The sequence below is a fragment of the Nerophis ophidion genome, linkage group LG17 (genome assembly GCF_033978795.1).
Source record: "Nerophis ophidion isolate RoL-2023_Sa linkage group LG17, RoL_Noph_v1.0, whole genome shotgun sequence".
In the NCBI taxonomy this organism is placed as follows: Eukaryota; Metazoa; Chordata; class Actinopteri; order Syngnathiformes; family Syngnathidae; genus Nerophis; species Nerophis ophidion.
Genome location: NC_084627.1, coordinates 4,679,391 through 4,692,289, shown reverse-complemented (window position 1 = coordinate 4,692,289; position 12,899 = coordinate 4,679,391). Strand labels below are relative to the sequence as shown.

At 43.3% G+C, this 12,899-nt stretch overlaps 1 protein-coding gene across 1 annotated transcript in view; it reads left to right on the top strand.

Annotated features, from left to right (window-relative positions):
• lrrc75bb (leucine rich repeat containing 75Bb) overlaps positions 1-12,899 on the top strand; it is a 116,222-nt gene that overhangs the window by 40,710 nt on the left and 62,613 nt on the right. Inside the window, exon 3 of the mRNA XM_061877258.1 lies at positions 145-257. Within this exon, the coding sequence (XP_061733242.1) occupies positions 145-257 (113 nt within the window). The remainder of the gene's footprint in view (positions 1-144; positions 258-12,899) is intronic.

Below are 12,899 nucleotides of genomic sequence, written 5' to 3'. Positions count from 1 at the left end.
TCCTGTGCAAAAGGTCTCAGTGGCAGATGAAGAAGTATAAGAAAAGAACATGGAAAACCCTTTCTTGTTTTAGCCATTCACCACCACGGCGTTTGATGAAGATGTCTTACTTGCTATTCAAACCCCGTTCCTTTCTTGCTGCAGGAGATGGACTCCTTGAAGTCGACCAACAAGATCTGCCGCCAGCTAATTTACCACCTGACGCCTCACTCCAAGTGGACGAGACCGAGTGTTCCCAGGAGGAAGTCTCAGGCCTGGTGAGTGTGTGTCCTCTCTGCACCGTCACTCTTCAGACGGACGCTTCCCCGCCACGCCGGGCGACATCCACGCCATAAACATCAACTCATAAATCCTGCTTAAAGCCTCTCCGAAATACTAATCTGACTTAGCGTTCGGGGAAGTTTGGAGGACTGCTCCTTACCGCCCGGTTTTATAAGCACTTTTTAGGCTTGTTGGAGGCTGTCATACTTTTTCATGACGTGTGAGAGTCCAGTCCATAGTGGATCTAACATAATAGTGGGAGAGTCCAGTCCATAGTGGATCTAACATAATAGTGTGAGAGTCCAGTCCATAGTGGTAGTGGATCTAACATAATAGTGTGAGAGTCCAGTCCATAGTGGATCTAACATAATAGTGGGAGTCCAGTCCATAGTGGATCTAACATAATGGTGAGAGTCCAGTCCATAGTGGATCTAACATAATAGTGTGAGAGTCCAGTCCATAGTGGATCTAACAATAGTGAGAGTTCAGTCCATAGTGGATCCAACATAATAGTGGGAGTCCAGTCCCTAGTGGATCTAACATAATAGTGGGAGTCCAGTCCATAGTGGATCTAACATAATAGTGTGAGAGTCCAGTCCCTAGTGGATCTAACATAATAGTGTGAGAGTCCAGTCCATAGTGGATCTAACATAATAGTGTGAGAGTCCAGTCCCTAGTGGATCTAACATAATAGTGTGAGAGTCCAGTCCATAGTGGATCTAACATAATAGTGTGAGAGTCCAGTCCATAGTGGATCCAACATAATAGTGGGAGTCCAGTCCATAGTGGATCTAACATAATAGTGGGAGTCCAGTCCATAGTGGATCTAACATAATAGTGTGAGAGTCCAGTCCATAGTGGATCTAACATAATAGTGGGAGTCCAGTCCATAGTGGATCTAACATAATAGTGTGAGAGTCCAGTCCATAGTGGATCTAACATAATAGTGGGAGTCCAGTCCATAGTGGATCTAACATAATAGTGTGAGAGTCCAGTCCATAGTGGATCTAACATAATAGTGTGAGAGTCCAGTCCATAGTGGATCGAACATAATAGTGTGAGAGTCCAGTCCATAGTGGATCTAACATAATAGTGGGAGTCCAGTCCATAGTGGATCTAACAATAGTGAGAGTTCAGTCCATAGTGGATCCAACATAATAGTGGGAGTCCAGTCCATAGTGGATCTAACATAATAGTGGGAGTCCAGTCCATAGTGGATCTAACATAATAGTGGGAGTCCAATCCATCGTGGATCTAACATAATAGTGGGAGTCCAGTCCATAGTGGATCTAACATAATAGTGAGAGTTCAGTCCATAGTGGATCTAACATAATAGTGGGAGTCCAATCCATCGTGGATCTAACATAATAGTGTGAGAGTCCAGTCCATCGTGGATCTAACATAATAGTGTGAGAGTCCAGTCCATAGTGGATCTAACATAATAGTGTGAGAGTCCAGTCCATAGTGGATCTAACATAATAGTGTGAGAGTCCAGTCCATAGTGGATCTAACATAATAGTGGGAGTCCAGTCCATAGTGGATCTAACATAATAGTGGGAGTCCAGTCCATAGTGGATCTAACATAATACTGAGAGTCCAGTCCATAGTGGATCTTACATAATAGTGGGAGTCCAATCCATCGTGGATCTAACATAATAATGGGAGTCCAGTCCATAGTGAATCTAACATAATAGTGTGAGAGTCCAGTCCATCGTGGATCTAACATAATAATGGGAGTCCAGTCCATAGTGAATCTAACATAATAGTGTGAGAGTCCAGTCCATAGTGGATCTAACACAATGGTGAGAGTCCAGTCCATAGTGGATCTAACATAATGGTGAGAGTCCAGTCCATAGTGGATCTAACATAATGGTGAGAGTCCAGTCCATAGTGGATCTAACATAATGGTGAGAGTCCAGTCCATAGTGGATCTAACATAATAGTGTGAGAGTCCAGTCCCTAGTGGATCTAACATAATGGTGGGAGACCAGTCCATAGTGGATCTAACATAATAGTGAGAGTCCAGTCCATAGTGGATCTAACATAATAGTGTGAGAGTCCAGTCCCTAGTGGATCTAACATAATGGTGAGAGTCCAGTCCATAGTGGATCTAACATAATAGTGTGAGAGTCCAGTCCCTAGTGGATCTAACATAATGGTGGGAGACCAGTCCATAGTGGATCTAACATAATAGTGAGAGTGCAGTCCATAGTGGATCTAACACAATGGTGAGAGTCCAGTCCATAGTGGATCTAACATAATGGTGAGAGTCCAGTCCATAGTGGATCTAACATAATGGTGAGAGTCCAGTCCATAGTGGATCTAACATAATAGTGTGAGAGTCCAGTCCCTAGTGGATCTAACATAATGGTGGGAGACCAGTCCATAGTGGATCTAACATAATAGTGAGAGTCCAGTCCATAGTGGATCTAACATAATGGTGAGAGTCCAGTCCATAGTGGATCTAACATAATAGTGGGAGTCCAGTCCATAGTGGATCTAACATAATGGTGAGAGTCCAGTCCATAGTGGATCCAACATAATAGTGTGAGAGTCCAGTCCATAGTGGATCTAACATAATAGTGGGAGTCCAGTCCATAGTGGATCTAACATAATAGTGAGAGTCCAGTCCATAGTTGATCTAACATAATAGAGTGAGAGTCCAGTCCATAGTGGATCTAACATAATAGTGTGAGAGTCCAGTCCATAGTGGATCTAACATAATAGTGGGAGTCCAGTCCATAGTGGATCTAACATAATAGTGTGAGAGTCCAGTCCATAGTGGATCTAACATAATAGTGTGAGAGTCCAGTCCCTAGTGGATCTAACATAATAGTGGGAGTCCAGTCCATAGTGGATCTAACATAATAGTGTGGGAGTCCAGTCCATAGTGGATCTAACATAATAGTGGGAGTCCAGTCCATAGTGGATCTAACATAATAGTGGGAGTCCAGTCCATAGTGGATCTAACATAATAGTGTGAGAGTCCAGTCCATAGTGGATCTAACATAATAGTGGGAGTCCAGTCCATAGTGGATCTAACATAATAGTGTGAGAGTCCAGTCCATAGTGGATCTAACATAATAGTGGAAGTCCAGTCCATAGTGGATCTAACATAATAGTGGGAGTCCAGTCCATAGTGGATCTAACATAATAGTGTGAGAGTCCAGTCCATAGTGGATCTAACATAATAGTGGGAGTCCAGTCCATAGTGGATCTAACATAATAGTGTGAGAGTCCAGTCCATAGTGGATCTAACATAATAGTGGGAGTCCAGTCCATAGTGGATCTAACATAATAGTGAGTTTGGAGGACTGCTCTTTACCGCCCGGTTTTATAAGCACTTTTTAGGCTTGTTGGAGGCTGTCATACTTTTTCATGACGTCCTTATCCACGCACAACAAAAGCTAAAAATGTCTTCGGACCGCCGGTACTTTGTATTGCGTTTGTTTGGTACGTATAATAGGTCTAAGATACGTACTCTGATGAATTTTGACACTGATTCAGATAAAGGTTGAAATCGCCAGGTGGGTGCTTAGTGCGGTACATGCCTTAAAGTAACTTTTTGGAGACCGGATGCAAGGGACATTGAGTGGGTCTAACATAATATTGTGAGAGTCCAGTCCATAGTGGATCTAACATAATGGTGAGAGTCCAGTCCATAGTGGATCTAACATAATATTGTGAGAGTCCAGTCCATAGTGGATCTAACATAATGGTGAGAGTCCAGTCCATAGTGGTGAGAGTCCAGTCCATAGTGGGTCTAACATAATATTGTGAGAGTCCAGTCCATAGTGGATCTAACATAATAGTGAGAGTCCAGTCCATAGTGGATCTAACATAATGGTGAGAGTCCAGTCCATAGTGGATCTAACATAATAGTGAGAGTCCAGTCCATAGTGGATCTAATATTATGGTGAGAGTCCAGTCCATAGTGGATCTAACATAATGGTGAGAGTCCAATCCATAGTGGATCTAACATAATGGTGAGAGTCCAGTCCATAGTGGATCTAACATAATGGTGAGAGTCCAGTCCATAGTGGATCTAACATAATAGTGTGAGAGTCCAGTCCATAGTGGATCTAACATAATGGTGAGAGTCCAGTCCATAGTGGATCTAACATAATGGTGAGAGTCCAGTCCATAGTGGATCTAACATATTGGTGAGAGTCCAGTCCATAGTGGATCTAACATAATGGTGAGAGTCCAGTCCATAGTTGATCTAACATAATAGTGTGAGAGTCCAGTCCATAGTGGATCTAACATAATGGTGAGAGTCCAGTCCATAGTGGATCTAACATAATGGTGAGAGTCCAGTCCATAGTGGATCTAACATATTGGTGAGAGTCCAGTCCATAGTGGATCTAACATAATGGTGAGAGTCCAGTCCATAGTGGATCTAACATAATGGTGAGAGTCCAGTCCATAGTGGATCTAACATATTGGTGAGAGTACAGTCCATAGTGGATATAACATAATAGTGAGAGTCCAGTCCATGGTGGATCTAACATAATAGTGAGAGTCCAGTCCATAGTGGATCTAACATAATAGTGGGAGTCCAGTCCATAGTGGATCTAACATAATAGTGTGAGAGTCCAGTCCATAGTGGATCTAACATAATAGTGTGAGAGTCCAGTCCATAGTGGATCTACCATAATAGTGTGAGAGTCCAGTCCATAGTGGATCTAACATAATAGTGGGAGTCCAGTCCATAGTGGATCTAACATAATAGTGGGAGTCCAGTCCATAGTGGATCTAACATAATAGTGGGAGTCCAGTCCATAGTGGATCTAACATAATAGTGGGAGTCCAGTCCATAGTGCATCTAACATAATAGTGGGAGTCAAGTCCATAGTGGATCTAACATAATAGTGTGAGAGTCCAGTCCATAGTGGATCTAACATAATAGTGTGAGAGTCCAGTCCCTAGTGGATCTAACATAATAGTGGGAGTCCAGTCCATAGTGGATCTAACATAATAGTGGGAGTCCAGTCCATAGTGGATCTAACATAATAGTGTGAGAGTCCAGTCCATAGTGGATCTAACATAATAGTGAGAGTCCAGTCCATAGTGGATCTAACATAATAGTGGGAGTGCAGTCCATAGTGGATCTAACATAATAGTGTGAGAGTCCAGTCCATAGTGGATCTAACATAATGGTGAGAGTCCAGTCCATAGTGGATCTAACATAATAGTGTGAGAGTCCAGTCCATAGTGGATCTAACATAATGGTGAGAGGCCAGTCCATAGTGGATCTAACATATTGGTGAGAGTCCAGTCCATAGTGGATCTAACATAATGGTGAGAGTCCAGTCCATAGTGGATCTAACATAATGGTGAGAGTCCAGTCCATAGTGGATCTAACATAATGGTGAGAGTACAGTCCATAGTGGATCTAACATAATAGTGAGAGTCCAGTCCATGGTGGATCTAACATAATAGTGAGAGTCCAGTCCATAGTGGATCTAACATAATAGTGGGAGTCCAGTCCATAGTGGATCTAACATAATAGTGTGAGAGTCCAGTCCATAGTGGATCTAACATAATAGTGTGAGAGTCCAGTCCATAGTGGATCTACCATAATAGTGTGAGAGTCCAGTCCATAGTGGATCTAACATAATAGTGTGAGAGTAGAGTCCATAGTGGATCTAACATAATAGTGGGAGTCCAGTCCATAGTGGATCTAACATAATAGTGGGAGTCCAGTCCATAGTGGATCTGACATAATAGTGGGAGTCCAGTCCATAGTGGATCTAACATAATAGTGGGAGTCAAGTCCATATTGGATCTAACATAATAGTGTGAGAGTCCAGTCCATAGTGGATCTAACATAATAGTGTGAGAGTCCAGTCCCTAGTGGATCCAACATAATAGTGGGAGTCCAGTCCATAGTGGATCTAACATAATAGTGGGAGTCCAGTCCATAGTGGATCTAACATAATAGTGTGAGAGTCCAGTCCATAGTGGATCCAACATAATAGTGAGAGTCCAGTCCATAGTGGATCTAACATAATAGTGTGAGAGTCCAGTCCATAGTGGATCTAACATAATAGTGGGAGTCCAGTCCATAGTGGATCCAACATTATAGTGGGAGTCCAGTCCATAGTGGATCTAACATAATAGTGTGAGAGTCCAGTCCATAGTGGATCTAACATAATAGTGAGAGTCCAGTCCATAGTGGATCTAACATAATAGTGGGAGTCCAGTCCATAGTGGATCTAACATAATAGTGTGAGAGTCCAGTCCATAGTGGATCTAACATAATGGTGAGAGTCCAGTCCATAGTGGATCTAACATAATAGTGTGAGAGTCCAGTCCATAGTGGATCTAACATAATGGTGAGAGGCCAGTCCATAGTGGATCTAACATATTGGTGAGAGTCCAGTCCATAGTGGATCTAACATAATGGTGAGAGTCCAGTCCATAGTGGATCTAACATAATGGTGAGAGTCCAGTCCATAGTGGATCTAACATAATGGTGAGAGTACAGTCCATAGTGGATCTAACATAATAGTGAGAGTCCAGTCCATGGTGGATCTAACATAATAGTGAGAGTCCAGTCCATAGTGGATCTAACATAATAGTGGGAGTCCAGTCCATAGTGGATCTAACATAATAGTGTGAGAGTCCAGTCCATAGTGGATCTAACATAATAGTGTGAGAGTCCAGTCCATAGTGGATCTACCATAATAGTGTGAGAGTCCAGTCCATAGTGGATCTAACATAATAGTGGGAGTCCAGTCCATAGTGGATCTAACATAATAGTGGGAGTCCAGTCCATAGTGGATCTGACATAATAGTGGGAGTCCAGTCCATAGTGGATCTAACATAATAGTGGGAGTCAAGTCCATAGTGGATCTAACATAATAGTGTGAGAGTCCAGTCCATAGTGGATCTAACATAATAGTGTGAGAGTCCAGTCCCTAGTGGATCCAACATAATAGTGGGAGTCCAGTCCATAGTGGATCTAACATAATAGTGGGAGTCCAGTCCATAGTGGATCTAACATAATAGTGTGAGAGTCCAGTCCATAGTGGATCCAACATAATAGTGAGAGTCCAGTCCATAGTGGATCTAACATAATGGTGAGAGTCCAGTCCATAGTGGATCTAACATAATAGTGTGAGAGTCCAGTCCATAGTGGATCTAACATAATAGTGAGAGTCCAGTCCATAGTGTAACATGTTACTTGTTACTCCCTAAATTAACTTTTTGGATAAATTGTACAAACCCCAAAAGAAGTGAAGTTGACACGTTGTGTAAATCATAAATAAAAGCAGAATGCAATGATTTGCAAATCCTTTTCAACTTATATTCAATTAAATAGACTGCAAAGACAAGTTCCTTAACATTCGAACTGGAAAACTTAATTTTTCTGCAAATATTAGCTCTTTTGGAATTTGATGCCTGCAACATGTTTCAAAAAAGTTGGGTGTTACACTTTTCCACCACTTGTCAATCAATCAATCAATCATTGTTTATTTATATAGCTCTAAATCAAAAGTGCCTCAAATGGCCACAACGACATCCTCGGATCAGGGCCGACAAAAGGGCAAGGAAAAACTCACAACCCAGTGGGACGTCAATGTGGATGACTATGAGAAACCTTGGAGAGGACCGCAGATGTGGAAGACAATCCCCCTGACCCCCCCTCTAGGGGAGACCGGATGCAATGGACGTCGAGTGGGCCTAACATAATATTGTGAGAGTCCAGTCCATAGTGGATCTAACATAATATTGTGAGAGTCCAGTCAATAGTGGATCTAACATAATAGTGTGAGAGTCCAGTCCATAGTGGATCCAACATAATGGTGAGAGTCCAGTCCATAGTGGATCTAACATAATGGTGAGAGTCCAGTCCATAGTGGATCCAACATAATGGTGAGAGTCCAGTCCATAGTGGATCTAACATAATGGTGAGAGTCCAGTCCATAGTGGATCTAACATAATGGTGAGAGTCCAGTCCATAGTGGATCTAACATAATAGTGTGAGAGTCCAGTCCATAGTGGATCCAACATAATGGTTAGAGTCTAGTCCATAGTGGATCTAACATAATAGTGTGAGAGTCCAGTCCATATTGGATCCAACATAATGGTGAGAGTCCAGTCCATAGTGGATCAAATATAATATTGAGAGTCCATTCCATAGTGCATCTAACATAATAGTGAGAGTCCAGTCCATAGTGGATCTAACATAATAGTGAGAGAGTCCAGTCCATAGTGGATCTAACATAATAGCGAGAGTCCAGTCCATGGTGGATCTAACATAATCGTGAGAGTCCAGTCCATAGTGGATCATTTGTCATGTATCATGTGTTCATATCATTTGATAAGGTTTATCCTATTAAAACTGTAAGTAAGTTCAGGGTATCCCGCAGCATTTTGTTGTTAAGGCAGCCGCCTTAACAACAAAGAGCCACCGCCTCAACTAAATCTTAAAAAATATATATGTATATATATATATTTTTTTTTTACTTTTTTTTTTGTCCTGTCCAGCTTTATTACACTATTGACCTACAGTTAACACTTAAGTTGTTTCACTTTACCTTTTTCTGTGCTGAAGCATCAAAAAAGGACATCATGTTAAATGAAGAGTTTCTGTCTCTGATAGTTGATATAATAATGTAACTGCATCATAAAGCCTACATGAACTCAATGGTGTTCAGGGATGAATAGTCATTTTTTTCAGTTAGAGTTACATGAATCATTAGTAATGTAGCAGCCTAGTTTTGAAGGGGCAGGGTCCCTGCTATCACATGTTGATAAAAATATAATATTTACATAATAAAAATCAACTACTGGCTTCCCAAATGCTGTAATAAATTAAGCATGATGAGTTGAGCATATGTCAGCTTGTGGCCCTACTTTTCAATCAATCAATCAATGTTTACTTATATAGCCCTAAATCACTAGTGTCTCAAAGGGCTGCACAAACCACTACGACATCCTCGGTAGGCCCACATAAGGGCAAGGAAAACTCACACCCAGTGGGACGTCGGTGACAATGATGACTATGAGAACCTTGGAGAGGAGGAAAGCAATCGATGTCGAGTGGGTCTAACATGATACTGTGAAAGTTCAATCCATAATGGATCCAACACAGTCGCGAGAGTCCAGTCCAAAGCGGATCCAACACAGCAGCGAGAGTCCCGTTCACAGCGGAGCCAGCAGGAAACCATCCCAAGCGGAGGCGGATCAGCAGCGCAGAGATGTCCCCAGCCGATACACAGGCAAGCAGTACATGGCCACCGGATCGGACCGGACCCCCTCCACAAGGGAGAGTGGGACATAGAAGAAAAAGAAAAGAAACGGCAGATCAACTGGTCTAAAAAGGGAGTCTATTTAAAGGCTAGAGTATACAAATGAGTTTTAAGGTGAGACTTAAATGCTTCTACTGAGGTGGCATTCCAGAGTACTGGAGCCCGAAATGAAAACGCTCTATAGCCCGCAGACTTTTTTTGGGCTTTGGGAATCACTAATAAGCCGGAGTCCTTTGAACGCAAATTTCTTGCTCTTTTTTTCAAACGCTTATTAAAAAGGCTTACTTACAGTAATTCATTAATTTGACTTGTAATTATTTTGTCTTAGTAAGTCAATATTTACTAAGTCAAAATAATGACATACTTCTTAGCTCAGGTAACTAGGACTGTTTTGTTTTTACTTTATTTTTGACGGAAAAAATATTAAAGCATAGGGACCGGAAAACACAACCAAAAATTGTAGACTTCTTCACGCGACAAAGCCGGCCTACTTCACCACAGACCCCCCAGGCACAGGCAGCGATGAAATGGAGACGTGATGGTAGCGACAGGCCACTTTATTTACAGGCCCACCCATCACCTTCCCCATCCTTAACCCTTAACCAACAAATTTTCTGGGCGAAACGCTTAGGTTAGATTTAATTACTGAATACGATTAAATACAGAGTAAGATTACCAATTCAGTTGTAGTATTTGAGTGGATCCCAGGCCCATTTGTATCGGGAAAGTTTGGCTCAAAAATGTTAAGTTAAAGGGGAACATTATCACAATTTCAAAAGGGTTAAAAACAATAAAAATCAGTTCCCAGTGGCTTGTTGTATTTTTTGAAGTTTTTTTCAAAATTTTACCGGTCTCGGAATATCCCTAAATAAAGCTTTAAAGTGCCTTATACGATGTGGTATTACGAGCTATAAGAGAACAGTCATTTAGAGATTTGTCTAGCCTCGCACTGCGTTGGTTGTTTATTTTCTTTTCAGGATGCGAGAACGCAGCTGCAGGCTCAGTATGTAGTCACAGAAGTGACGGATCAGTCGGGATGCAAGAAAAATGTAAACCTCAAGCCTTTGATACAAAGTCTTTGTGTCTGTACACAACGTATCCAAAGAAACAAAAAGGGGATGAAAACGCTGGTGCTATTGTAGGCTGACAATTATGCCCAGTTCCTTAAAGGGTTGAACACATTTTCTCTCTTTTATTTTATTTTTTTAAAGAACTCTAAACTACTGCTAATTATGTGTCTAATAAAATGGAGCATTCGAAAGACCCTTATTGGAAGTGTTTGAATGCAGCGGTTCTGTCGTTGGTTGGCCTTCAGGTTGCGATGTTTGCAAACAACAATGAGCTCATTAGCGGGTTTGGCTCCCCCCCTCACATCCCAGCTGCAGCAGTTCTTGCAGGAGGACTCATTAAAAACAGGCTGAAAATGAACCTCGTTTACATGATTTCAAGTTGCTTAAATTGATACTGCAACTTTTTCTCCAATCACTTTGAAGCACATTCGCCGGGCCGGTTTCCTGCTTCAATTCTACCCGTTTCGTATCGATCGCTTCGCTGTGCGGGCTTGTGGGGGATTTCTCCTCGGCTACTGCCGGAGTCCATTTTGTTGGATTGTTGTTGCCACAGAGCACGGCTCTGCAGTCGGAGCTGAGGCCTCTGGGGAAACACGTGTCAAAGTTGGAGATAGAGGAGAAGGCGGAATCACTGCGAGGTTGCTGATTAGAGCGCTTGTGTGTGCCCCCCCCGTACCCCTTTTTTGCTTGACGTGCATTGAATCACTGGAGAGTTTGCTCCGTGTTTAAAAAAAAAAAAGGAAAATGCATTTGGGTAAAACAAAACCTACCGTATTTTACGGACCGGATTGTAAAGCGCACTGCCAATTAATTTTCGGTCTTTTTTCGTATATTAAGCACACCGGATCATAGGGCACATTAAAGGGGTCCTGTTATTTTATCCATCCATCCATCCATCCATCATCTTCCGCTTATCCGAGGTCGGGTCGCGGGGGCAACAGCCTAAGCAGGGAAACCCGGACTTCCCTCTCCCCAGCCACTTCGTCTAGCTCTTCCCGGGGGATCCCGAGGCGTTCCCAGGCCAGCCGGGAGACATAGTCTTCCCAACGTGTCCTGGGTCTTCCCCGTGGCCTCCTACCGGTTGGACGTGCCTTAAACACCTCCCTAGGGAGGCGTTCGGGTGGCATCCTGACCAGATGCCCGAACCACCTCATCTGGCTCCTCTCAATGTGAAGGAGCAGCGGCTTTACTTTAAGTTCCTCCCGGATGGCAGAGCTTCTCACCCTATCTCTAAGGGAGAGGAGGAAACTCATTTGGGCCGCTTGTACCCGTGATCTTATCCTTTCGGTCATGACCCAAAGCTCATGACCATAGGTGAGGATGGGAACGTAGATCGACCGGTAAATTGAGAGCTTTGCCTTCCGGCTCAGCTCCTTCTTCACCACAACAGATCGGTACAACGTCCGCATTACTGAAGACGCCGCACCGATCCGCCTGTCGATCTCACGATCCACTCTTCCCTCACTCGTGAACAAGACTCCTAGGTACTTGAACTCCTCCACTTGGGGCAGGGTCTCCTCCCCAACCCGGAGATGGCACTCCACCCTTTTCCGGGCGAGAACCATGGACTCGGACTTGGAGGTGCTGATTCTCATTCCGGTCGCTTCACACTCGGCTGCGAACCGATCCAGCGAGAGCTGAAGATCCCGGTCAGATGAAGCCATCAGGACCACATCATCTGCAAAAAGCAGAGACCTAATCCTGCGGGCACCAAACCGGAACCCCTTAACGCCTTGACTGCGCCTAGAAATTCTGTCCATAAAAGTTATGAACAGAATCGGTGACAAAGGACAGCCTTGGCGGAGTCCAACCCTCACTGGAAATGTGTCCGACTTACTGCCGGCAATGTGGACCAAGCTCTGGCACTGATCGTACAGGGAGCGGACCGCCACAATAAGACAGTCCGATACCCCATACTCTCTGAGCACTCCCCACAGGACTTCCCGAGGGACACGTTCGAATGCCTTCTCCAAGTCCACAAAGCACATGTAGACTGGTTGGGCAAACTCCCATGCACCCTCAACAACCCTGCCGAGAGTATAGAGCTGGTCCACAGTTCCACGACCATGTTATTTATTTTTTTCTAAATGTAAAATACTTCTTTGTGGTCTACATTAGTGTTTTTCAACTAGTGTGTGGTGAGATAGCGTCTGGTGTGACGTGGGAGCAAGGGCGTAGAATTGGGTAGGGACGCCAGGGACACTACCAATATCCAGCCGCTACTGTGTAGTCACTATCAATACAAGCGCTGCCCGTAATGTTTAATCAATGATTATGGCACAGAAAGGGTTAAATGTCGGTCTCTGCT